At 47.7% G+C, this 27,355-nt stretch overlaps 1 protein-coding gene across 1 annotated transcript; it reads left to right on the top strand.

The window, feature by feature from the left end:
• Window positions 1–224: 224 nt before the first annotated feature.
• On the top strand, window positions 225–19,312 carry GALNT12 (polypeptide N-acetylgalactosaminyltransferase 12). Its single transcript, XM_079790079.1, has 9 exons — window positions 225–1,066; window positions 4,334–4,523; window positions 7,285–7,470; window positions 7,801–7,918; window positions 9,273–9,449; window positions 11,894–12,025; window positions 14,387–14,500; window positions 16,184–16,330; window positions 18,886–19,312. Exons 1-9 carry the CDS (start codon window positions 802–804, stop codon window positions 19,024–19,026), a joined length of 1,470 nt encoding a protein of 489 aa, XP_079646205.1. The 5' UTR covers window positions 225–801; the 3' UTR covers window positions 19,027–19,312.
• Window positions 19,313–27,355: the final 8,043 nt, after the last annotated feature.

The following is a 27,355-nucleotide window of genomic DNA, read 5'->3' as shown; positions in this document are numbered from 1 at the left end:
GGTTTTGGGTGGCCAATGTAGCATTCCTTCATGCAGCCATGCTATGTTTTATTTAACCATTTCTTGTTGGACATTGAAATTGTCAATAGATTTTTGCTATTATAAATAATGTTGCAAAGAAAAATTTTTACCACAAGCCTCCTTTAGGATATCTCTGATTATTGCCTTAGGTGAGAAATTCTTAGATATAGTAATATGACATCAAAGAGAAGAGGAACATTTTAAGGCTCTGAGTGTGTGTTGCCAAAGTGGTATGCAACATCCTTGTGATTTAAGGGGACTCAAATAGAGAACCCACCTAGATAATTGAGAAAAGTGGCCTTGGGCTTTGGGTTGTCACAGAAACACAAAAACAAAAACTCTGAGGAGGGGCTGACATCCTGTCCCAACTCTCTTCGGTCAAGCAGAGCTTTTTCTGCCCTCCTGCTTATTATTATGAGAAGAAATAAATTTTAATCCAGAACAGGAGGGTTGTGACTTCAGACTAAAGGACAGTTCTTTAAATTGAATAAACTTCATTTTCAAAAACCTTACTCTCTCCCTTCCTCTCTCTGTAAAATTAATAAAAACATTTCATTGGGTCAGGATTAAATAGAAAAAATTAAAAAAGAAGGCACATCCCCTGCTGGAAAGTTTGTACTGGCTGTAGGGGGGAGGCCTCGGTCTCTCGCTCTAAACACCTCTCCATAGGCTCAGAGCAGCCCCATCCTCACTGCATGGCGGCTGGCTTTCCTCAGAATAGATGGTCCATGGAAGGGAACAATTTGAAAATCTCACTGTCCCATGACCTGGTCTTGACCTATGTCCCCTCGACCCCATCCCCAGCACCCGCCTGGCCAGGTACACACACAGTCAACAGTAGGTTCTCCATTCCTGAAGTTGTATTGTATTTGCAGGTGCAAAGAAAAGAAATATGATTATGATCAATTGCCCACAACATCTGTTATCATAGCATTTTATAATGAAGCCTGGTCAACGCTCCTTCGGACAGTTTACAGTGTCCTCGAGACGTCCCCAGACATCCTCCTGGAAGAAGTTATCCTTGTAGATGACTACAGTGATAGAGGTAAGCCCCTGACCCGGGCTCTCGGCGGGGCCTAGCTTTCCATGGCAGTGCCTGGGAGGTGAGCGTGTGATAAGGCCCGGTAAGGACAGGCCTCCTGCATCCCCCTGTGTCCGGCTCCTGCTCTTAGGGAGCTCAGAGCCTGGAGGAGGGACACAGATGTAGTGACAGAGGGTTCTACCGCATGGTGCTCCAGGAAACATGGGAAAGGGACTCAGTCTGCTGGGTGCTCAGGATGGGTGGTTGACCTTAGCCTCCAAGGTGGAATAGTTTGTGGACAGCAAAGGAGGAGGCAGAGTGTTTCAAATGGAGGGCCCAGATGTGGAAAGGCTGGAGGTGCAGCGCTGTGTGGATTGTGTAGGACCTGCCAGTGGTTCGGGAAGGATGGAGGGCCAGCTGCTTGGGGGGTAGTAGGAGAGGGCAGGGAGGAGAGGTGGAGAAGGGTGCAGCAAGAACACAAGGCCAAGGAGCTGGGACTTTGTTCTAAGGGCAGGGAGAGCCAAGCAGGGTTCTAAGCAGGAGAGCTGTTGGCGAGAATCCTTCTGGGCTGGACTGCGGAGAATGGTGTACGGAGGAGCTGGGTGGGGAAGCCAGGGGGCTGTAGGGGTGGCCCAGGCGAGAAATGGAGGCTTGGAGTCAGGTGGTGGCAGAGGAAAGGGAGGGGTGGGGTGGGAGTAGGGATGTTCGAGTGGTGGCATCCACAGGGCCAGAGACTGGCTGAGGTGCAAGAAGGACCCGTGGGCTTCTGGCAGGGGTTTCCGGGTGAATGGTGGTGCCGTCTTAGAGCTGGACAAGCCACCCAGGACAGGAGGAACAGGTCTGGGAGAGGAAAGGGGTGTTTGGTTTTGGATGTGTTGAGTTTGAGATGAGATCAAAAGGGGGGCAGCCCAGACAAAAGCACTGAAGCCAGGGGGAGGTGTTCCATCGACAGGGTGGTCAGCGTCCCTGCAGGCCTGACCAGTGGCCTAGGGTCCGGCAGTTCACATGCAGCCCAGGGCTGGTCCTTCGTTATTCAGTGAACAGTTTTTTAGTTTCTACAGTGTGCTGGGTGCTGTTCTAGGCACTGGGGTTCCATGGGCAGCAAGACAAGCCCCTGCTCACTTGTCTTTCTCTGAGCCTGTTTCTCATGGCTTTATCCACACCTGCCTCAGGGTCGTGGTGAGGAATGAGTGAGATCAGGTATATACACACACGTACAGGACAGACCCTCAGGTAGCAGCAGCCCGGAGGAGACACCCATCCCCGTTGCCTTTTGTTCCTTCCTCCTTGTCCGTGGGCACTGCTCTGGGTCATACTGCATGGGCTTGACTCCACTCCAACACTTCGCAGCCATGCAGCCTTGAGCAAGGAGCTTCACCAGTTTCATCCTTGCTTCAGCCCCTGTTTTATTTTATTTTTATTTATTTTTTTAGCCCCTGTTTTAAAATATATTAATGTAATCCATTAACATCAATTAAATAAAATAATAATATTTCCTACCTTGTAGGGTTGTTGCGAGGGTTAAATGAGATAAAGCAAGGTACCGGTGCCTGGTATATTGTTAGCCCTTGTTAAATGATAACCTCTGTTTTTATGAAATGTTAAACTATAAAGTGCCGAGAATATTCCAGCCATGTCTTCATTCAGAAGCAAATAGCAGATTTAAAATGTTATCTTTGGGCACTAACTAGGATTGATGGGATTCTGTGGCAGGCAGGATCGCGGTCCGAACCCCTCCAGCACAGCTCAGTTCCCTCATGAACGTGCTGCAGGGCCACAGCTTCCCTTTCCATCCTGATAACCTGTAAAGCGGGTGAGATGCCCACTCAACCCACAATGGAGGTGAGAGTCCTGCCTGCCTCCTCCCGCCCCACCTGCACTGTCAGCCTGAGCTCCAAGAGGCCGACACCCCTCGAGGGCGTGGGAAGACAGTTCAGCAGACAGATTAAAGCTGACCAAATCCACAATGAGTTCAGGCCACAGGTGCACTTTTTGGGGTATTCACTGGGCACTGTCGTAAGTTACCTTTTGTGTGGGAAGTCGTCTGTCTTGCTCCTACCATCAGCTTACTTGCAGTTATATTTGGATTGGGAAAAAACAACAACTGATGAGTGTTACCTTTGTGTTTTTTTTTTTTAGTGGCAAGAATATTTAGGGAAATATTTTCATACACTATGAAGCAACCTAGAACATTTTATAAAAATTTCCCCTTTCTTGATGATTGAAGACTTTGAGACAAAGCCCATTAGATGTAGAGAAATTCTCTCATTTCCATTTTGCCCCAGGGGTGCCCACCAGCCTCCACCTGACCACTGAGGGGTGTGAGAGGGGGCCTCCAGCCCTAGAGCCTGGAAATGGAGTCGGGAGTCTGGGGTGAGCACTAGCTGTGGGCACATCCTTTCAACTTTTAAGGACTCATTTCCTCTTTAGCAAAAGAGGATGTTCTCCTGACAAGTTGTAGAGTTATTTAATAAAGATCAGAAGGTGCACAAGAAAGCTCTGGGAGGCAGTGTTAAGCCTCTGGACTCAAGGAGGCAGAGTCCGTGGGTTTAAACCATGGGCCCTCAGCTCACTTGCTCTGTGACCCTGACCTTGACAAGTTCCTTAGCCTCTCTGGCCTTAGTGTTCTCATCTATAAAATGGGAGTAATAGTGGTACCTACCTTGTGGGATTGTTGTAAGAATCATACAAATCACGTAGCAATGAGCACAGTCGGCCCTCTCAGGCTAGCTGCCATTGTTATGACTACTATTACTGTGTCAACTGAAATATGCTACTGAGAAAGTTTACATGAACAGAACTATCATAACGTCATACAATAAAATGTGCATTAATATAACTATAATAATACAGCTATTATAACAAAATGTATATGAACATTATTCCATATAAATTAAAAATGTATAGCATATTGCATAATTAATTAACATACATTAACAAATTTATATTAACACAATTTTTCAGAGAATTTATGGTTGGGTGGCTCTTGAGCTTTTTATTTTTAAATGTTCACAAGTCAAGGTGTAATGTATTTTGGGGGTAACAGTTTTATTGAGATACATCTGCATACATGTCACCCACTTTAGGCATTTGGTGGTTCTGGAATTCCTCCCGCTCAGTCTCCCCTGGCCTTTGGTGTGCTTCCAGCCTTGGTTCTGGGTGAGGTGAGCGGGTTCCAGGTGGCAGAGCAAAGGAGGCTTACGTCTGTTTAGTTTTCTTTTGGGAACAGGGTGGCTCTGGAAGGACGTGGCTTGGGATGTGTGTCCCTCATTGTCCCACTTGCTTCCCCAGAGCACCTGAAGGAACGCCTGGCCAATGAGCTGTCAAGGCTGCCCAAGGTGCGCCTGATCCGCGCCAACAAGAGGGAGGGCCTGGTGCGAGCCCGGCTGCTGGGGGCTTCCGCGGCAAAGGGCCAAGTGCTAACCTTCCTGGACTGCCACTGTGAGTGCCACGAGGGGTGGCTGGAGCCACTGCTGCAGAGGTACGTGAGCCGCCCGTGTGGGGAGGGTCCCAATACTCCACAGAAGCAAAAACAGACCGATCACCACGTGGGAGAGGCCGTGGGGCACCTGGGTTCAGTGGCTCCTTGGACAAGTCCTTTGTCACTGGGCAATGTCTCTCAGATGGTCCTAACCAGGAACATAGCCCATTCTTTCCATGTGCTTTTGGAAATAGATGTTCTCGGTTGTCAGGGTAGTGCTCCCGGCATTTTGTGAGCTGGGAACCAGGGATGCCAAACATCCTGCAGTGTGCGCAACCTGCACAGCAAAGCATGCTTCTGCCCAGATGCCAGGAGTGAGTGCCTCTATGGGGCACTCTGCTCCTCGGCCTGCACGTTCCATAACCATGATTCAGTCTGCTCCAGTGCTGACTCCCCAGTTTTCTTTTTTTAAAAAAATATATTTTATTGGTTTTTTACAGAGAGGAAGGGAGAGGGATAGAGAGTTAGAAACTTTGATGAGAGAAAAACATCGATCAGCTGCCTCCTGCACACCCCCTACTGGGGATGTGCCCACAACCAAGGTACATGCCCTTGACCGGAATCGAACCTGGGACCTTTCAGTCCGCAGGCCAACGCTCCATCCACCGAGCCAAACCGGTTTCGGTCCCAGTTTTCTTTCTTGTAAAATGTAGGCTACCCGTGGTTCCAACCAGCTTGCTCACAAGGCACAAGTTCTTGGGGTCTTTGCTAGGGGCCATGCAGCATCTTTGGACCTGCCCAGCAGGTCTGCCCTTGTTCCTCTCACCCCTTTTAATAATGCCCTCAATTTATTTAAAGAATTGGGCACTGGTAGATGCTCACTCTGCAATTTCCTGAATTTAGTGAACTCAGGAGCTTGATTCTTTGTCTTACATAATCCATCCTGAACAGTGATATTTTCCCCAAACTCATAATTCTTACCTCAGTGTCATTCATAATGTCATTCATTTCTGGTGCTATTCTAAAAACCCTTATTGCTCAAGTTTGGTGGATCTCTGTTTCTTCTCGCCATTGTTTTGTGTCTCTAATGATTTTTAGGTATCAGATTCCGGATAAAAGACCCCAAAACGTAACCCAGAGAAATCTAGTGTTCACACATGGTCCAGTCTCAGCTCATCTTTCCTGAGGTGCTATCAAATGCAAAAACCCACAGTCTAGCAGCATGCTGAAGGATGGTTGGGCTTGTAATAATGACTGTAGAGGAACTAGCTAAAGCATACACACAGGCTGATGCATGCAACAGAAAATCATAGTGTTTCCCACTATGTGTAATATCCTACCTAATAATAGAGTAATATGCAAATTGACTGTACCTTCGCTACACCCACCAGCCACGCCCACCAGGAAACTGTCGCAGGGACGTTGGGGTGCGGCGGAGCCCAAGGCCGGGAAAGCCTCGGACGGAGGCTTTCCCAGCCTTGGGCACCAGCGGGGAGCCTGCACAGATCGCAGGCAACGACCAGGGGGTCGGCTCCTAAGATCCGTAGCAGGGACGCTGGGTGCGGCCGAGCCCAAGGCCGGGAAAGCCTCGGGCGGAGGCTTTCCCGGCCTTGGGCACCAGTGGGGAGCCTGCACGGATAGCAGGCAACCACCGGGGGTCGGCTCCTACGATCCTTAGCAGGGACGCTGGGGTGCAACAGAGCCCAAGGCTGCCGCCCGGGGCCAAGCCCTGACCCTGAAAGAAGGCAGAAGGCGGTGGCCACAGCCAAGGCCTGGGTCCCCGGTGCCAGCAGAAAACTGGTGCAGGCAGCCAGGTGAATGAAACTCTATTGCACAAATCTTCATGCAAACGGGCTGCTAGTTTCACAATGATAAAGATGAAAAGAACAGAATAGCAATCTTTCTAGGTTCTCTGCCAGCCATCTCACGGACATTCCCATGTTAACCCTCTGTGTACATACAGGGTGGGCAAAAACAAGTTTACTGTCGTGAGTACGTGAAACACAGAGCTTATTCTTGTATTATTATTTATTAATTATTGTATCATTTTCCATACAAACAACTAAACCTACTTTGCCCGCCCACTTTGGGCCCTGAGAGGTGAGATGACTCAGCTAATGTTCACACAGTGAATAGGATGAGAATTTATATTCTAACTCCAAAGCTGGCCCTTTGGACTGGGGGCATCTCTGCACAGGAAGATTATTATTTCTTGACATTTTATTATTTTTTAAAATATATATATATTTAAATATATTTTTATTGATTTCAGAGAGGAAGGGAGAGGGAGAGAGAGATAGAAACGTCAGTGATGAGAGAGAATCATTGATTGGCTGCCTCCTGCAAGCCCCTTACTGGGAATCAAGGCTGCCACCCAGGCATGTGCCCTGACTGGGAATCGAACTGTGACCTCCATAGGTCGACGCTCAACCACTGAGCCAAGCTTGATGTTTTATGATTGTGATTAAATGAAGGAACCTTTTGCAATCTTGAGAAATTGAAAATCTGCTTTCTCTTTAAAAAAATTACCTTTGATTTTTTTTAGATGTCTTGACTTTCATAGAGGGAGTCATGGTTAGTGGGAATATCCATAGATAGAATCAGAACATTAGAGCTGTGGGATGTTTCATATTAAGGTCAGAATCCTTGTTCCCCACTTTCCCCTAAAAACCCCCCAAGGTGGTCACCTGCCTGGCATGGCTGCAGACACATGGGTGTTCCTCCTTCCTAGTGGAAGGGTGAGGAGAGTTCATTCCCAGATTTCCTAATGGTCCTCCCGTACCCGTCCACATGGAGAAACGGGTGTCCTGGGTGTTTGCAGGATCCACGAAGAGGAGTCGGCAGTGGTGTGCCCTGTGATTGATGTGATCGACTGGAACACCTTCGAGTACCTGGGGAACTCCGGAGAACCCCAGATCGGCGGTTTCGACTGGAGGCTGGTGTTCACGTGGCACGTGGTTCCTGAGAGGGAGAGGATGCGGATGCGGTCCCCTGTCGATGTCATCAGGTCAGGGGTTGACTTCTTTGGGGGAGCCTCATTGCATCTGGCTAACATGTCAGTGAAGGCCCTTGGGAGGGTTAGTTAACTGTTGGGCCCCCCACCTTAGTTCACACATTTATCATGCACAGAGTTAGGTACCTTCCTGTTGAGATGCCTGTGTGCTTCCCCAGGGCAGGGCCGATGGGGTCTGCCTGTGCTTGTGCTTGGCAGAGCCTCAGCTCAGGGTGCTCTTTAGAGATGCATGACTGGACTGAAGGGCTTGTGGTGGGAAAGGAGTTCAACTAACTGGTGGTTTCGTGCTGCTTGCATGGCAATATGGATCTCATATGCTTCTAGGTCTCCAACAATGGCTGGTGGGCTGTTTGCTGTGAGTAAGAAATATTTTGAATATCTGGGGTCTTATGATACAGGAATGGAAGTTTGGGGCGGAGAAAACCTCGAATTCTCCTTTAGGGTAAGTATTCCAGTCTTCTCTGTGGACTCATTCTTAATCTGTTTGTTTGTTGTTGTTTTTTTCTCTCTCTCTCTTTTTGGGAATGGTGGGATTTTATGAGGTCCTGGTACACTTTCCCTCCACATTGGCAATTTATCCAGAAACTCTGAAAGATGATAATGGCATAAGCATCCTATAAACATTCTTACCTCCTTGTTTAAACTTTAAAAAATGTCTACTTTTACATAGACTTGGGGTAGGAAAGGCCCTTGCGGGTCACCCAGTTCTTTTCTGTCCTACAGCGGGAAGGGCGGAAGCCCAGCGAGGGGACGTGACTTGCTCAGGAGTGAGTGGCAGAGACTAGACTAAAACTCGGTCCCTGCCTCCTGAGTCCATGTTTTGGAGACTTGATTTGCTTAACTGTTTATGAAGTGGCCTCTCTATTTAGCACAGCAACGTTCAAACCTGGACACACACAGAATTGTTGGGGAAACTCGTTAAAAAGGCAGATTTCCAGGCACCGTCTCCCGAAAGTCAGATTTGATGGGTTTCCTGTGGGGACCAGGAATGTGCCTTTTGTAATAAGCCTATCTGCCGATTCTGCTGTCCACGACTCCCAGAGGATGCCCCATGGAGAAGCCCTACGCTTTTCAGTGGGTTGTCCAGTTAACTAACCTTGCATCTTAAGCACCAAAACCTTATGTTAATGTAAGCTTTTCAATAGAAAATTATTTAAATAATATTGTATATGGTTTCCTGCTTAATAAGAGTTATCTAACGGACAAGAATTTGGCCTTCCATGGAGGACTCACACCCCCATCACTGGCCATACCTCCTCGGGACAGTGGGGTGTCCATGGCCCAGCATGGACATGGCCCAGCATGCAATGGCCCCCGATGACGGTTGAGTTGTAGAGTGGCTCTTAATGGTCTTTCTGCCTTTTCCCTAGGTGTCAGGCTGCTCTGCCTGCCTCTAGAAGCTCCTCCTTTCCCCCTCCCAAACCTCTCTTCTCACTCGCTGCTTTCCTATCCTCTGTGGCTAGCAGATCAGGTAATCTGCCTGCGTTTTACATCTTGAGTGAATGGGTTCCCAGCGAGGTCAGCGATGGGTCCCGCCACGCATCAAGTGCATGAGATTCAGTGCATGGACTTGGGGGTCTTGGTTCCAGGGCTTGTTTGTCTTGGGGCTGCTTTCATACGCTGCCTGCATTCTGTGTTCTGGGGGTGCTGTGGAAGTGGCCCCCTGCCCCGTGGAGCGTGAGAATGTGGCAGTGTTCGTCATGACTTCTGTGCTCGGCCTCCTGGCCGCAGGCGTTACGGACCAGCACTTCACCCCCGGCTCACCTGCCGCGGCCTCTCCTCTGCTCTGTGTGCAGATCTGGCAGTGCGGCGGGATCCTGGAGACGCACCCGTGTTCTCACGTGGGCCACGTTTTCCCCAAGCAAGCTCCCTACTCCCGCAAAAAGGCCCTGGCCAACAGTGTCCGTGCAGCCGAAGTGTGGATGGATGAATTCAAAGAGATCTACTACCACCGCAACCCCCACGCCCGCTTGGTGAGTTCCTGCCCCCTGCACTCAGCCTCGCCTCATCTGAACAAAACCAGCTCATCTGGCCTCTGTACCATAGTGGGCCATGTTCCAGAAATAGAAAATAAATTGGGTGCTCACGATACAGTATGGGACAATTTTATTCCTTCACGTATAATTTACAGTTGATTCTCGTTATTTGCAGTCATTATTTTCTATAGAGTCACCGCAAACACTGAATTTGGGAATACTGAATCATTTCTCTTGGGGGAAATACAGGGTTAGGTTCCTGGAAGCCTCCAGCAGGTTGACATTTTTGTCAACCGATCAATACATAACCGTGCTTTCTGTGTGTTTCATCATATTTAATATATTGTTGGTTCATTACTTTGGACTCATGGCCAATAATAGTACTGTCACTTACACATGAAAAAAGCTTGTTAAGCACACAGAATTTCCCCGTCAGGCCCCTCACAACCTGCTTACACGGAGGAGCATTCCACGGCACTTCAGCATTATGCTCGGGGACCTTTTCCAATTGTGAACTCCCCAGCACAGTGGTCGGCAAACTCATTAGTCAACAGAGCCAAATATCAACAGTGCAACGACTGAAATTTCTTTTGAGAGCCAAATTTTTTAAACTTAAACTTCTTCTAACGCCACTTCTTCAAAATAGACTCGCCCAGGCCGCGGTATTTTGTGGAAGAGCCGCACTCAAGGGGCCAAAGAGCCGCATGTGGCTCGCGAGCCGCAGTTTGCCGACCACGGCCCCAGCACAAAGCACAAAAATCTGAAAGATGTGACACTGAATGGAGCACGAAAAGGACGCTTGCTTACAGTGTGAGAGCCTAGAACATGCACATGGGGTGACTCAAAAATTTCCCTGCCTGTGTATGTCCTCAAATGACAGAAGCCTGAGAACACTAGTTGATTTTAGGGCTACAAACAAATTTTAACGAACAGGTCCACTGCCCTTGCACAGGCCAGCTCTGCACACCCCAGGGCAGGGGCCCGCCGACCCTCATTCCCATAATGAAGAGGGCTGCTTGGCTAGACAAGGAGGTCTGCTCCAAGACTCTTTCCTGGCCACTTGACGAAAATCTCTTCTGACTCCTCGCAGCAGCCCTTCAGGCTGGCTCTGGATTTTTCATTTTATAGAGGAGAAAACTGAAACTCAGAGAGAGGGTGAGTTAAGGAACTTGCCCCAGGCCTCAGAGCTGAGGCGGGAAGAACCGGGCCTGGGGTGTGCACAGCCCCGTGGACCCACCCCCTGATCTCCTGGGCTTCTCTCTGCCCCTGGGTTCCAGGCTCATTGCTTCCTCCATCTCGCCCAAGGGAGAGAAACATCGATTGGTTTCCTCCGATTTTCCTCCGATTTGCACCCAGACCAGGGCTGGTATCGAGCCTGCAACCGAAGTATGCACCCCTAACCAGGAATCAGACCCGCAACCCTTTGGTCCATGGGCCGATGCTCTAATCACTGAGCCAAACTGGCCAGGGCAGAAAGTTCTTAATCAGTGGTTTTGTCCAGAGCACTAAACTTCCACCAGTATTTATTATTGTAGCATCCTGCTTTTGTCGTCGTCATCATCATATCTCTCTCTCTCTCTCTCTCTCTCTCTCTCTCTCTCTCTCTCTCTCTATATATATATATATATATATATATATATATATATATATAAAAGCCAAGCAACTGGAATGCTGGAATTATTGGAACGACCAGTTGCTATGACATGCACTGCAGTAGCCAACCAGCCTGATTGGGGCCCTGATTGGCCCCCCCCCACAACCTCCTGTGGCTCCTGCCCCCTGCCGGCCCTGCCCTGATCGCGCCCTCCCCTCCCCTGATCGGGGGCGGGGCCAGCCGGCCAACCTTCTGCATCCCCTCCCCAATGCCGGCTTGGCCCCAATCAGCCCCCATTGGGGCAGGCGGCCAGACCCCACCCATGCACGAATTTTTGCACTGGACCTCTAGAAAGTATGTATTTAGACTTCAATACACAGAGCACATTAGGTTTTCATTCATGATTACAGCTAGAACACTTACCTGTGTTTGAAAGTAAGTGTCAGATATCAGTGGTAAATTGCACTGTCATTGTATGTGATTGCTGCTGACGTTTTGCTGGTCTGTGATCACGCGTTCATCCTTGATGTGCTGGCCCAGGGATCCAGTGCAGCCCCAGGATGTGGCTTCCTCATCCCACCAGCAGGTGCTTTGTGTCCTTCTCTGTGTGCCTGGTTGTACCTCCCTGCAGCAAGAGCACCTGCGAATGTGATTGTGTGACAGCCTCTCCCATGGGTGCGCTCCACTGTGTCCGAGGCTGTTTTGGGTGCTCTGTGGCCTGCACAGGGCCCGGCACACATTAGGTGCTCAATAAAAGCTTAGTGAGTGAGTGGGCAGCAGTGGGGAGCAGGGCTTTGATAGGAAGTGCCATCGCCTTCAGCGGCTCACTGTTTTGTTGTTTTCCCAGGAGCCCTTTGGGGATGTGACAGAGAGGAAGCAGCTTCGCGCCAAGCTTCAGTGTAAGGACTTCAAGTGGTTCCTGGAGACCGTGTATCCAGAACTGCACGTGCCTGAGGACAGGCCTGGCTTCTTCGGGATGGTGAGCGAGGCGGCCCACGCTGGGCAGGGAGCTCTGGCCCCCAGGTCTGATCAGCAAACCCTGGGCCAGAAAGGCCGCTTGGTGGGGACCGCGGGCCAAACTCCTCTCCCTTTTCATCCACTGTTCTTCCTTCTCCCTGCGAGTGTTTGGGACTCAGGTCCAGAGGGTCAGTCCTGGGGGCCATCTCGAAATTGACGAGTATAAACCTCCCATTTTATTGATGAGGAAACCGAGGCTCATTTAGTGTTTCCATGTCCTAGTTTTTACCAACACCTTGTAACATTATTTCCGATCTCAGTGGCCAGGTCAGTTAATTACCAGCTCAGGGATCCACAAAGGCAGTGGTGGGGAGAGGAGAGTCGCTTCTCTTATTTCAAGAAACCGAAAAGAAATGTTCCTGGGGTGCGGCCAGCTAAAATGTCTGGTGCCTTTGGCTTTTGCGAGGAATTGCACTGAGTTAGCAAGGGACGTCTCCTGGGCCGTGTAGATCAGAAGTGCTGGTGTTCCCCTGAAAGTCTTTGATAAACACCAAGCAGGATATTCACGCATTAAATTCCATTTCCTTATGAATTTCTACCAGAGGGAATGGTATAATGAACCCTGTCCCCAAGATTCTTGAATTATCAAGATTTTTCCTTTCTTGCTTTCCCTCTCCTCTGCTCCACCCTCCCGTATTTTTCTTTTTTCAAGGAAACCCCAGACATTGCCATTTCACTCCTATACACTTCAGCAGGAATCTCAGTAAAACTGGGACACCATCCTACAAAACCACAGACCGTTATCACCCCTAACCAAATGAACAATAATTTCTTGGTGTCATTTAACATCCATCCCTTATCCAGATTCCCCCAGATGGTCAAATTTCTCTTGGAGTATTTGGCAAGTTCCCTTTGGGATCCAAACAAGGTCAACACATTGCATATGGTCGCCGCATCTTCTAAAGTCTCTCTAATCTAAGGCAGGCCTTCTCCTTCTTCTTCTTTTTTTTTCTTTCTCTTTTGCTACAGCATTAGTTGCCCTAGAGAGGGCCTCATCCTGGGGACTATCTAATTGTTTCTTTGGGGTGACTTTTAAATTGTGCCTCTCCCCCATATTCTTTACAATGGAAGTGAGGTCTAAAAGTATGATTGGAGTTGGAGAAATCTTTTTGGCAAAGACCCTTCACAGGTGTGCTTTGCACTCATATGGTGTCATAGAGGGAGCACGCAATGTCTGGTCCTCCTGATGTTAGGAATTGATCATAGGTTCATGGAGAGTCACCGGGACTTGTCCTGTTCCCGGCTCCTTCACTCGCAAAGCGATCTCAGGAACTCGGAGGGCTGTGCTTTACCAGCTAGTGGGCTGCGGAATCCTTCCTTCTGTATGGCTGAGTCTTGTCATCAGAACAGACTAGTCAAGAGTAGACAAGGGCCAGGGCAGCAGTGGGGTTCAGGGAGTTCTTTGAACTCTCCGGGAAGGAATGCGGAAAGTATTGTGCTTTTCCCCAGAGGCTCCTGGAAGGGAGGAGGGAACATGGAACCTCCCGTGTGTTTTTTTTTTTTTTTAAATATATTTTATTGATTTTTTACAGAGAGGAAGGGAGAGGAATAGAGTCAGAAACATTGATCAGCTGCCTCCTGCACACCCCCTACTGGGGATGTGCCCGCAACCAAGGTACATGCCCTTGACTGGAATCGAACCTGGGACCCTTCAGTCCGCAGGCCGACGCTCTATCCACTGAGCCAAACCGATTAGGGCTCCCGTGGTGTATTTTTTTTGCTCTTAGAGCAATTAAAGGGTTTTAGAGCCAAGAGATACCTCAGAGGTGACATTAGATGAGACACTGTTGAGTGATAGAGCACTGGACTTGGGGTCAGAGGTCCCGGATTCAAGACTCGGGTATCTCCACTTGTTGGGGTACCTTGGGCAACAGTGGCTCTTTGTATTACGCTGTTTCTAGAAAGAGTCTAGCATGGCGGCCTTGTGATCTGGGGAGTGCCGAGTCTGTCCACTGGGGTGTCCTTTGCCGATGCGTGATAACAGGAGCTCCTTGGTATATTTGGGAGGCGCCAATCCAGCTGTGTCTGGACCAGTGCAGTCATAAGGCTGCATTAAAGAGAACTGAGGAGTATGGGCTCTCAGGTCATAAAAAGTTAATCTCACTGATCCTCAGGTTTATCATCTCAAAATGGGGTTACAATTCCCGCCGATGGTATAGGGTGGGGGAGCATTTTTAAAATGAGAAATGCAAGGGGCTCTTACCATTGAGTCCCGTTCTTGAGGCAGGTGCTTCTCCCACTCTGTTGAGCCCCCCTCAGAGCCTGGGGCGGGATCTGTTGTGTATGAATCTGGACCAAAAGGCCCCCTTTGCGTTTTGTTCAGCTGCAGAGCAAAGGACTGAAAGATTACTGCTTTGACTATAACCCTCCCAGCGAACACGACCTCACGGGCCACCAGGTCCTCCTGTACCTCTGCCACGGGATGGGCCAGAACCAGGTACGCGCTCTTCTCTGCGGCCTGTTCGTCTCCTGCGGGGGGAGCACGGTGGGAGGCTCTGTGCTCACGGGGTCCTCTGAAGAGGGAAATGGGGGGAAATTATGTGCTTTTAAAAAAAATTAAGTGTTCACTATGTTTTTCATTATAAAAGTAATATGTACTCATCATAGAACATTTGGGAAGAATAAAAAGTAGAAGTGACTAGTGAATGACAGGACCCAGAGCAGCCACCACAATGATTAAGACATATTTGCTCCCCCTCTTTTTTTATGCACGGCCTTTGGGTATGTGTTTTAAATGGTTGTTTTCATATGTCTATATGTTTTCCACTCTCTGTTTCCATTAATTTGATCATACGTGTGTCATTAGACATCCTTTGAGAATACCGTTCCTACTGGCCTCTGATATGTCTTTGTGTGGCTGTATTGCTGTTTACTAATGGATTCCCTGCCTCCCTGTTTTTTGCGATTATGGATAATCTTGCCACTAACATCTTTGGTCAGAAAAAAAAAAAAAAAGGGAGGAAAAAACCAGCAGATCTGCATTTTGGATAACTTCCTTATCACTAGCTCTTAAACAGAACTGCAGGTTTTGATGCAGAGTGCCGCCCTGCAAAGCGGTGTTTAGGGCGGTCGCCTCAGCTGGGCACCTGGGCAGACCTGAGTTAAGTGCTGTCCTCAGGCTGGAGGGTCTAAGGACCAGAACAGGACCCCGGCCCAGGAAAGCAGATGGGCCCACCAGGCTGGGGCCAACGGAGGAGGCAGGAGGGCCGCGAAGCATTGCTTCCAGACCTTCAAAGCCTGCTGTCCTCAGAGGTGGCAGACACTGGAGACGAAGGGCTGGGGGTTCAGGTTTTCTTCCAACCTACAATTCCATGTGACTGTCAAGCCCCGTTATGGTCGACAGTAAGCTTTCGTAACTCAGCCCCTACAAACTTCAGTTACTCAGGTTCTCTAACGCTTTTTAGAGCAGTGTTCCTCAAAGGTGGGCCTCGGACGGGCACCGGCAGCATCCCCCGAGAGCTTAGAAATGCAAACCCTCGGACCCACCCTGTCCCTCTGGAAGCCCAGCCGCTTGTAACCAGCTTTCTGGGAGATTCCTTTCAGAGGCAGCGCTCCACGTGCCTTCAGGACAGCCACCTGTGTCCGAATCTCCCGGAAGGGAGGGCGTGGTGCAGGGCAGGCAGGTGGCTGGGTTGCTGAGTGTCATGTTGAAAATGTAAAAATGCAGCTCCCCAGGCCCCGCCTCAGAGGGTAGGGGCCCTCAGTCCCTGTTTGGGGTGGGGCCACAGAGCCTTGCACGCTGCGCTTTCCCAGGCACTCTAGAGGAGGAAGCCATTGCTCGCAGGAACCAAGTCTTCCCACTCGCAGTCATGTTGTCGGCTTGCACACTGCACTTGATAGTGTCCCAGCCACCGTGGCACTCATTGTCTTTCCAAGGGAGGACGCCGAGAGGACTGAAGAGGAGGAGAGGAAATGGCTAGTCAAGGTCGCGGAGCCCCAAGTGCTGGCACTGGGACCCATCATTTTTCTTTCCTGCTGTTCCACACCTGCGTGGGGACCTGTCCCGCACTTGCTGTCTGGGACCCCGATTCCCACGCTCTCGTGACTCCTGTTTCTCATCCAGCAATTCCCCTTTCCACGTCAGAGGGTGACTGATGCCTGTTGGCTGCTCCGTTTTTAGTTTTTCGAGTACACGTCCCAGAATGAAATCCGCTATAACACCCACCAGCCAGAGGCCTGCATCGCTGTGGAGGCAGGAGCAGATATTCTCATCATGCACCTCTGCCAGGACAGGGCCCCGGAGAACCAGAAGTTCATCCTGCAGGAGGTGAGCCACGGTCTTGTTCCTTCCTCGCTGGCTGCCCTCTGTGGGCTGCGGAGGGGAGCGTGGAGGCGCAGGGATGCCGCCATGTACAGGAGAAGGTCCCAGTGACCCTGAGCCCCTGGCCGCACTGCTGGATCCCAGGGTCAGGGTCAGCCGCTTTCCTTCTCCCCACACTGTCAACTCCTCTCATCCCCTCTACCCGCCCCCCCGCCCCCCACCTTCCACCTTGAGCCGCAGGGGGCAGAAATGGGAAGAGGACCTGCCGCAGATGAATTAGAAGGAAATGGGGTTTAAACAGGTGAAACAGATCACCAACATGTAAGGATGGGAGGTTAGATGGAGGTGTAAGTCACTCCACTTCTCCAAGCCTCCTTTTTCACGGCTTTAAAGTGAGGGCCGTCATAGTCTCCTCGTCTTAACTCTGGCGAGGATTAGATGTATGGCCAGGAATATTCTTTGGAAACTGGGGAAGCTCTTTCGAGACTAGTCATTACTGTCAGTATAATAACCAAGAAGAGATCTCTCTGAGGGAGTTGGCTCTCCATCAGAATAGGCGTTGAGTTGGAATTGGGTGTTATTTCAAGCATGAAGGGCACTAGCTCCACTGTATTTGCGGTCAGCCCGTGATGCGACTCATAAATCAGTCATATCCATTGACTCACAAAAAAGAGCACTTGAGGGAATAAAACCAAAGAAAATAATTCAAAAGAAGAAATGAGTTCCCTTTCATCTCCGTGGGAAGCTGTCGTTCCCAGGCTGGCCCCCGGGATGGAAAGGGTCAGCTAGACTGCTTATAAATAGGATAATCCCAAGTAGGATTAGAAGTTGGAGTACTTTTTCCTGCAGAAAATGTTATGATGAGCAATGTAATTTGCAGGCTCCTTGGAAAAGCCAGGCACCATAGTGTTGTCTACCTGATAAAAAAAAGGAGGGAAAATACTTCTGCAAACCCCAAAAGTCTGTGACCCTCTGCAATGCCCTCCCCCTTCTCTTCTTTCTTTCACTGGAAGCCATTGTACGCCCTCAAAGAACAGTAATGCAAGATAGAGATTACAAAATTGGTTTGAGATGTTATCTTAAATTTCTTCTTTTTTAATTAAAAACATTTTTTAAAAAATTTATTTCAGCGAGAGGAATAGAGGGATAGAAACATCAGTGATTAGAGAGAATCATTGATTGGCTGCCTCTTGCACACCCCACACTGGGGATCAAGCCCACAACCTGGGCATATGCCCCTTCCAGGAATCAAACCGTGATCTCCTGGTTCATGGATCGACGCTCAACCACTGAGCAACACCAGCCGGACTATCTTTAAGTTCAGTGACCATTTAAGGAAAAGTCTATTCAGAAGGGTGGGAGGAGGGGTGCTTTACTTAATTCCAGGCATATCTCAGAGATATTGCGGGTTCTGTTCCAGACTACTGCAATAAAGCAAGTATTACAATAACGCGAGTCACGTTAAATTTTTGGTTTCCTGGAACATAAAAAGTTATATTTACACTATACTGTAGTCTATTAGATGTGTAATAATAGTATATGTTTAAAAAACAGTAATTAAAAATATTTCATTGCTAAAGATGCGAACTATCATCTGAGCCTTCAATGTCATATTTTTGCTGGTGGAGGGTCTTACCTTCAATTTGTAAAAAAAGCATGATCTGCGAAGTGCAATACAAGGAAGTGTAATAAAACGAGGTAGCCCTGTGCTTACTATCACATTATTCTAAAGACAATTTATGAGCACTTTAAGAGGTTCTCATGGTTAATATTTTTGAGATTCCTTTGCATCTAATTTTATTAACAAGGCTTCTCTTGCCCTGGAACAGGTTATGTCACTGTTCTGCCTGTTTGTCGCCAGGCCATGATTAAGTTCCTTGGGGATGTACAGTTTACAATAGAAAGGGAGGTCAGGGGGAGAAAAACTCCAGGACCTGGGGAGAGATTTGCTGAGTTAACTCAGCAACAGTTTGGAAAAAGAAGAGAAGAGGGAGGCATTAAAGAGGATCATCGTCTTTGGGAGTTTGGGAATTGACACAGTCTGTGGAACCCACTTCCTCTCTGGTGACTTGCTCCCTCCCTCAGCTGGTCTGTAGCTGAGCTGGGACTAAAGCCACGCCTCCTGACTCTCCATTTAAATACATAAGAGAAAGAGATCTCCAGAGATGGAATTAGTTGAACTAAGTGGAAGAGATTCATGAAGAGTCTTTCTCTGGTCCTGATTTCCCTGAAGGAAAAAAAAAAATTGTCCAGCTGAGATATAGGATCTGGCAGATCCCAAAAGCAGCCAGCAGGTGGCACCATTGGCCCTGACAGCGGAGTCCAGGACCTCGGTGAACTGCTCCTGTGAAAAGCTAGCATGACACATGTCTGTACATACCTGGCCCTCTCTCTGCACAGACGGGCCTGGATTGCCTTTCCACATGCAGACGCTTACTGCTCAATAGATATTTCTGAAATGATAAAAGTTGCCCTGAGCACAACACATTTTAAGGAAAAAGATACTTTCTGAGAAATGCTTATAATTCTCTTGAATCTCCAATGTCTATGATCTTTTGTAGGATGGTTCTTTATTTCACATACAGTCCAAGAAATGTGTTCAGGCTGAGAAGAAGGCACTCAGCAACAGCTTCGTGCCACTCTTACGAGACTGCACCCACTCGGAACATCAGAAATGGTTCTTTAAAGAACGCATGTCTTAAAGTGTCGCTGCATCACGGAGACCACATGGGAGACGGGGGCCCTGGACTTAGCACAAAAGACTTCGCTACGTACAGTGACAGGCCCACCCAAAACTTGGCTGCTCTGTTTTCATAAGGAAATCACTGTGCAATTTGTGAAAGCGATGTGGTAAGAATGTGAATAAGCTTTGTACTGTTTATAAAAACTTTAAAATTGTTCCCAAATACCCGATTTTCAAAGGGTAATCACAAAATGTTAATTCTTGGTAGTCAGAGAATTAAAAGCCTTCAAATATTTTTCTATCAAGATCGGCTGTGCCTTTTCATTCCCTTAGCAAAAGAGTAAATGTTTTATTTCGGTATTTACAAGGATTTCCAGGTGTGAAGATGTTTGCACGTGTTGAAGTTAGACTCATGTAATGTACTTTGCGTAAACTGATAATACTTCAGAGGTTGGTTTCGATTTTTCTCACTGTGGACAGATGGACAGTGGGAACATTGTGCTGATTCCTTTAGGGCATTGAGATAACCTAGATTTATTTAATAAAGAATGCTGCTTGGTTATGTATTGTTGCCATAGTCCAACCTCCAGTTAAAATTTAGGTTAGCCAAAGAAGACTAACCAAAGCTGAAATCTCAAAGGAACAACTTGATATAATTGGGCTAATAAAACAATGCATAGCTGTTGTGTGGCTGGCTACTTTTAGCAGTTACCTACTAGGACTTTAAAACATATTTACGTCATTTTAAAGATTTTTATCACTTTCGTGTGAGGGAGAAATTTGATGTTCTCTATGAAATTCAGTTTTCAGGCTTGTTCATTCATATTGTTTGGTCATTTAAATCGTTTTGTGCTGCCACGGCTGCTGTGAAAGTTTCTCAGTAATTCTGGTTCATGCGAGATCTCAGGTCTACTTCTAAGATCTCGTCAATGTGATGGAGTCCATGCGAACGCTTTAACAAAGGGATGAGAGCACTGCCGAGCTTTGTTCTTACGACCAATCAGATGTGAGAGATGAAGGTGCATGTGCAGTTGGTTAAAAAGTCTCAACTTGTGTCTCAGGCTCTTACGCTCTTTTTTATTCGGATTCCCCTCTCTGAGGGATCCTTTAACACTTACCCAGAAACAACTCCAACTGACCTGGCTTGGGTCAATTGGATGTCCTTTAACGACTTTGAACTTTAGTTTCTTTATCTGTAAAATGGGAATAATGAAACCAAGCTTATGGGGTAGGTGTTAGGATTAAATAACATAGAGCAGGTGATGGCTTAGCTTAGTCCCTGGTATACAGGATGGGTTTATTAAAAATCTGTTTTCATAAGTTCACTTTATAAAATAGGAAACATAATAAGCTTCAATAGGTGTTTATTCAAACATAAATATTAAATAATTTAGTTACTTCGTCTTTATGAGATTAAGTAGCTCCTGAGCAGGCAGGAACTGAACTTCCACCACGGTTCAGTTCTCTCTCAAAGGCAAGGCGCTACGGGGTCCAGGCTTTCCCCTCCCCATCCTGGTCTGTTAAGCAGGTGAGATGCCCCGCTCAACCTGTAATGGAGGTGAGAGTCCTGCCTGCCTCCTCCTGCCTTCCCTGCACTGTCAGTCTGAGCTCCAAGAAGGGGTGCCAGCCCCTTGAGGGTGTGTGAAGACAGCTCAGCAGACAGAAGGTTAATGCGCCCAAATCCACAAGGAGTGCAGGAGGCCACAGGTGCACTCCTGTGGGCGTTCACGGGGCATCCCAGTAAGTTACCTTGGCGTGGGAAGTCATCTGTCTTCCTCCTGCCATCAGTACATTTGCAGTACTTCTTAGGGTAGAGAAACCAATAAAAAAAATTGGGGAGATATCAAGGGAAATATTTTCAGAGACTGGGAGGCAATTTACAATACTCTGAGGAAGCTTTCCCTTCACTGATGGGTGAGGAGTCTGCGCCCCGCAGGTCCCCACCGGCCCCACTGGAAGGTGTGAACTGGCCTGCAGCTCTGGTCATCAGTGTGGTTATTACAACAACAACAACAACAACAACAATGTCGACAGTGCAGGTGCATTTGAAAGTCAGGTCCAGGGATGCTCCTCCCTGTCATCAGATGCCTGCTTCCTGTTTGAGAAGGTTCCTTTTTGAAAACTTGCTTAAAGCTCCTTCCACATCAATTGGAAAGGGTTTGTTTATTCATATGGCTCAATTCTGGGTTTCTTGATGGGTTGAGTTTATGTTAAAACTTAAATTTCCTGCACTAACTAGCTTCCCTTTTCTATTAGAGCCGGGCTCTTCACACTTTAATGTGTATGGGATCCCCTGGCATCTTGTTATAAGGTGGGTTCAGGTCCAGTAGGTCGGGTGGGGACTGAGATCCTGCATTTCTCACAAGCTTCCCTATGGTACCATTGCTGCTGGTCTATGGACCATATTTCGAGTAGCAAGATATTCAAGGGAGAGAAGAAAGTCCCCCGTTGGCTGGTTGCCAGTGTCTTACCCCCACCGCCCCCACCCACCACCACCACACACACACACCAGATGATGTTGTCCCCTCAGGAAATGTGTCAATGCTGTAGTTGAGGCCAAGTCTATTGGTCTAAAAGATTCTCCAAATCACAGGTCCACAGGGTGCAGACCTGGAAGTCCCCAGAGATCACCCTGTGCCCAGTGTAGCTGACGGGCGGGGGGTGGGGGTGGAGGAGGGTGGGCTGAGTCCGATAAGGGAGGAGTTTGCTGGAGATCCCACAGCAAGTTAGGGACATGTTCTTTGGCAACCCCTATCATTCCATTTAGTAATCAGTGTTCTGAATTTGGCCTGAGTGTGATATATTTCTTAAAGTGTTAAATTGGTACTCTTTTTTTAAAAATTGTCTCTTCAAAAATTGACTCTGTGCTCTGGCTGGTGTGCTCAATGGTTACAGCATGGCCTTTCGTACTAAAGGGTTGCAGGTTCAATTCCCAGTCAAGGGCACATACCTGAGTTGCAGGTTTGATCCCCAGCCCCAGTCTGGGCATGTGTGGGAGACAACCAATTGATGTGTTTCTCTCACATCAATATTTCAATATTTCTCTCTCTCTCTCTCTCTCTCTCTCTCTCTCTCTCTCTCTCTCTCCCTCTCTCCTTCCCTCCCTCCCTCCCCCTCTCTTCCCTTCTACTCTCTCTAAAAAAATCAATGGAAAAAATATCCTTGGGCAAGGATTAAAAGATTAAAGAAAACATACACACACAAAATTGACTTTGTTATATTGTATTAAATTATCAAGTAAAATTAGTTACCTACCTTAATAAAAAGTTCTAAGGATTATGCCACATGGCTTGTTGTATCACAGCCACAGTGATTATTTAACATGTTGGCTTAGAAACAGCCTCCTAATGTTTGTGAGGTTTAATGTACTACACACCAAATTTCTCACATTTATACACAACTTTAGAGTTTTGTTTTCAAGGATATTGTTCGAGCCTATTAGGTCAACAGGGTGAGAATTACTGGGTCCTGTTTGAAGCTGCCGATAATCCTAACCCTAATCACTCCATGAGTTGGGCACTGCTCTAAGCATCCTATATAATAATCCTATATAATAATGAGGTAACATGCAAATTGACCCTCATGCCCTCACACAAGATGGCCGCCCCCATGTGGTCAAAGATAGCCACCACAAGATGGCCAGCAGGAGAGGGCAGTTAGGGGTGACCAGGCCTGCAGGGGAGGGCAGTTGGGGGCAATTGGGATGGCAAGGGAGTGGTTAGGGGGTGATCAGGCTGGCAGGCAGGCGAGCATTGGGAGCCAGCAGTCCCAGATTGTGAGAAGGATGTCCCAGATTGGAGAGGGTGCTGGCTGGGCTGAGGGACGCCCCCCCCCCTCCAGTGCACAAATTTCATGCACCAGGCCTCTATAAATGAGCTAATTTAATTCTCAAATGCAGTAATTTAATTCTCAAAGATGAAGCTCAGAGAGGGTAGGGTAACACAGCTAACCATGGGTAGTGCTGGGACTTGAACCCAGATAGTCTTACTCCAGCATTAAAGCTGCTGCATTTAACCAAAGGTTAAGACTCTAGAGCTCACTGCAGGGGAGGTGACCAGCCCAAGTCACACAGGTTATACACCCTGACCCTGGCCCCTCCCCTCATTCTTAGTCCAGTTACACCACACTGTCAGTTATGACATGAGAATTAGTGAGCCTGTCCAGCTTGGAGAGCACAGGAGGTCCCAGCGGAGTCACACATCTGGGCAAGCACATTTCTTTCAGCAGTGCCAAGTCAGGGAGCGGTACGGGGGCAGCCCCTGGGGGCTCAGGCCTGCTCCTTTCGGTGCAGTTGTCCACGTACAATTCCATGTTGCCCTTGCCCACACTTTGCCCTCTTGCTCTTTCAAATGGGGCAGAAGGGGGAAGCACAGTTTAGAGGGTGTTTCTTCCATTTCCCGTTGGAGATTCTTGCTGTGAAGCCAAGGAGGCTCACAGTCCGTGGCCACATAACTGTAGTTGCTCCATCCAGCACTTACTCATCCTCAGCGTGCTTCAGCCACTGGGGACTGAGAGTGCTATCCCATCTGCCATGTCATGATTCCTCTGTGAATCATCTCGAACCTTCTTTTGCAAGGCAAGGGTCATTGGGACTGATTGTTCATCATAATGTTGAGCTAGTTATTTCAGCATCCTGAAAAGAAGTTGCCTGATGGGTGTGCCTATGGGGCAGCTCCAGTTATTAACTCGGGAGTGATTGCAAAGCCCCACTGGATTCTAATTGCCAACTGTTATAAAAGGAAGCAAATGCCCGGGTTGTAGAATGTTAAGGGACTTTAGAAGTCATGTATTCAACTCCCTCCTCATGCAGGAATTCCTCCTGGTCCCCAGGACATGGTTGGCTGCCACTGGCTTGTCCACTGCCAGTGGGGGCTGCTCCTCCCTTCCGAGGCTGTTCTGTTCTGTTCTGTTCTTGGATGGCTTTGTACGAAGCTCAACCATCTACCTGGTACTTCCCTTACTGCTCTGGATCCCCCTTGGAGGAGTCAATAGGGAGGTTCTGCATGGAATCCTCTCTGCACCAGGCTAGCCAGCCCTCGGTTCTTCAACCATCCTCATGGGATGTGGTTTTCATTGGATTTCTGGGAGGGAATGTGAGATAGATGTTTGCATTAAATCTGTGTTTAACCAAAGGTCAACACTCTATTCTCCATCCCTGCAGAGAGTTTAGGCTGCTCAGGTTACCCCAGATGCTCTGGGAGCAGTAAAAGGACATTAGTAGGCTGTGGGGTGGGGAGGGGCTGTGTGTGTGTATTTGTGTGTGTGTGTGTGTGTGTGTGTGTGTGTGTGTGTGTGTGTGTGTGACAGCAAGAGCGAGAAGGTGTAAGTGAACCTTCATTTTCCATAATAGGAAGTCTACAATAATGGTCTAACACTGAAATATGTTGAGAAAGCAGGGCTAATCTTGAAATACGGCGGCAAATTCTGGAAGAACTAGCTGGAAATGTTGAGAGTAGAGGCCTCTTGGAAACCAGATCTGAGCGAGGGTGGGAAGGGTGGGATCAGGGACTACTGGTTTTATTATAAATCTTGAGTATTACTAGACTTTTTGAGCTAAGTACATGTACTTATAAGCTCAGTACATTTGGTAAAAATTATCTTTAAAAATTCTCATAAATGGAGTCTGAGTCTAAACTCTTGTTAGTAGGAAAATAATTAAGGGCCTAGATTTGGCTTTATTTGTCAGAATATATTTAAATGAGCTTGGGATTTGTGGAAGGACAGACCTGGATATAAATTCTCTTCGGTCACTGGCTAGCTGTGTGACTTTGGGCAAGTTAATAAACCCCTCTGAGCCACAATTCCTTATCTGTAAAATAGAGGCCATGCAAGTACCTAACTGGAAGGGGGTGGTGAGGATGAAATGAGATGAGGTGGGCCAGGCCGTGAGCACAGAGCATCCGGCCAGAAGAGGTGCTCAGGGACCATTTATTGACCAAAGAGTCTGAGTTGCTCCACCCCAGAGATATCTTGGAGACCAGAACAGCTGTCAGAAACAACAGGGGTATGTCCTGGATTCTGTGCTGTTTGCTGCCTGGGGTAGAACAAGCGGACAAAGGGAGTTCTATCCAAGGAAGGCTCCCCAGTCCTCCTCCTCCCTCTGCAGGGAAGTTAACTTTTGAACTATTCCCTCAGAATTAGTTCATCCCGGCGAAAACTTTGGGCCCAAGAGCTGCAAGAAGTTTTGAGGGTCATTTCAGTCCAATCTTTTCTCAGTAGGGTGGGAGTTAGGGGACCCCCGGCCCATCCATCCTCTGTGTCCACAGGTAGGACACAGGAGCGTGGGTCTCGGCCACCCCGCAAAACCCTAGCGGCCACAGGATTCCAAGGACTCTGGGAGTTTGTCCTGAAATGGACTGGGCTCGTTCACTCCTTTGGAACCAGGAAACGAAAGGAAATAAAACTGCCTTTTCTGGGTAAGATTCTGGACAATTCTGGGAACTTGTCTGCAGAACTAATTGATTTATGGGGACCCAGCTGTGAAGAACTGTACAAAACAGGGATCAGAGAAGATATACTCCAGATGTGGCTTCATTAAAGGCCGGGGTGGAACAATGGGGTTGAAAGGCTTCTGAGGTTCATTGGGCCGTGGAGACTTTGAGAAAGTATAGCCACGGGACTGTGGCTTTCAGCTGCTGAGTCTGAGCTGGGGAACAGCTTAGAACTAACTCATTCTGCCCAACCTCTTGAAACTACAGAAGAGGACCCTGAGGCTCAGAAAGGGAAGGGGCTTACCCACCATCACACAGCCAGGGGAGACTAGGCTGGGACCAGATCCCACATCTGCTGCTGCCAGTTCTAATGTCTGTCCCATCACCTGCCTTGGCCGCTCACTCCTGCCTTTTTAAATCCAAGGCAAGTCTGTTTTCTAAGTTAAACGTTGAGGGAAGGCTTAACTGATGGTAAAGTTGCCTGACCCTAATGCTGGGCCGAAAAACGTCCTCCCCACCTCACGGGCTTCTGAGACCCTTAGCGACATCTTCCACTGGAGCAGTTGGTCCCTGCACTCTTAGAACCGGACTCAGTGGTCCTTTGTCAGGTGTCTGTTCTCTGTCCTCTGCGGATGAGTGCTGGGGTGGCCCCAGACAGGGCAGCTGCATTACCTCTGTTGGGAATGGACTTCAGTTTTGAGAGTTTTGAAAGCACGATTCATATTTGGTAGATCTCCAATTCCTACTATCAGATTCTTGACACATTTTTTTTCTCTTTAACACTTTATATTTTCTTAATTGTTCAAAACTATATGCTCAGCTAAAAATTTAGAAACTACACAAGAATATAAAGAAATCACTTAACCTTTTGCACTCGGATGTCGAGTGTGACTCGACACGGTTAGCATCGAGATTAAAATTACTCTTTGAATGTATCAATAATTTGAAATATAAAAAAATCCAAATAAATAAGTTTGTATGAAAAGAAACTCCAGTTTTTTATTCTACTGCCGCGCTTTGTAAAATCTGGGGTATTTAAAAAATTAAATCCCAAGTAGAATAAAGGAATCGAGAAAAAAGCAAGCGAGTGCAAAGGGTTAAATTCTCAATACCCAAAGATAGCACCATTTGGAAGTACAGTTGACCTTAGACCAACATGGATTTGAATTACACAGGTGCACAAATAGTGTGGATTTTTTTCAGTAAACACATTCAGTTCTGTAATTGTGTTTTTGCTTATGATTTTCTTAATAACATTTTCTTTTCTCTAGTTTACTTTATTGTAAGAATACATGCAAAGTGTGTGTCAATTAACTGTTATTGGTAAGGCTCCTGGTCAACAGTAGGCTGTTAGTAGTTAAGTTTGGGGTGACAAAAGTTAGACACAGATTTTGGACTATACAGGGTGGGGGTGGGGTTGGCACCTCTAACCCCCATATTGCTCAAGGATCAGCTGTATTTCCTTCCAGTTTTAAAGTCGCAATTTCTTTTATTTGGCTGAAATTAGCTTAATATTGGCTTTTGCCAAGTGAACATGGTTCTGTCCCTTAGGGACAGACTGATTCTGCAGAATTAGTCTCTTTCCTTTGCCCATAACAGGGGTTCAGATATATGAAGAGAGTAGGCATCCCCAGATTTTCCCAACTCTGGGAGGAAACCTCCACTCCATTTTAAATGCCAAGGTTTAAACATCAATGATGATCATTGATGAACAATAGGTTTTCGTACATTACCTTGTTTAGTCTTCACAACAACATAATGAAAGAGGTATTTTCTAGCTCTAATTTATAGGGGAAGAAACTGAGGCTCAGCCCTAGCTGGTTTGGCTCAGTGGATGGAGTGTCGGCTCGGCCTGCAGACCAAAGGATCCTGACTTCAACTCTGGTCAAGGGCACGTACCTTGGTTGCAGGCTCCTC

This window comes from Cnephaeus nilssonii, assembly GCF_951640355.1.
Source record: "Cnephaeus nilssonii genome assembly, chromosome: 14".
NCBI classification, from domain to species: domain Eukaryota; kingdom Metazoa; phylum Chordata; class Mammalia; order Chiroptera; family Vespertilionidae; genus Cnephaeus; species Cnephaeus nilssonii.
Note: the sequence above shows the minus strand (reverse complement) of the source record. Positions and strands in the feature narration are given on the sequence as shown.

Excerpts from the sequence above, each read along its gene's own strand:
- GALNT12 (XM_079790079.1), top strand. The coding sequence starts at position 802 with ATGTCCCCTCGACCCCATCCCCAGCACCCGCCTGGCCAGGTACACACA. Across the intron at positions 1,067-4,333 it reads AGATGACTACAGTGATAGAG|AGCACCTGAAGGAACGCCTG; the intron begins GTAAGCCCCTGA and ends TTGCTTCCCCAG. Across the intron at positions 7,919-9,272 it reads ACCTCGAATTCTCCTTTAGG|ATCTGGCAGTGCGGCGGGAT; the intron begins GTAAGTATTCCA and ends CTCTGTGTGCAG.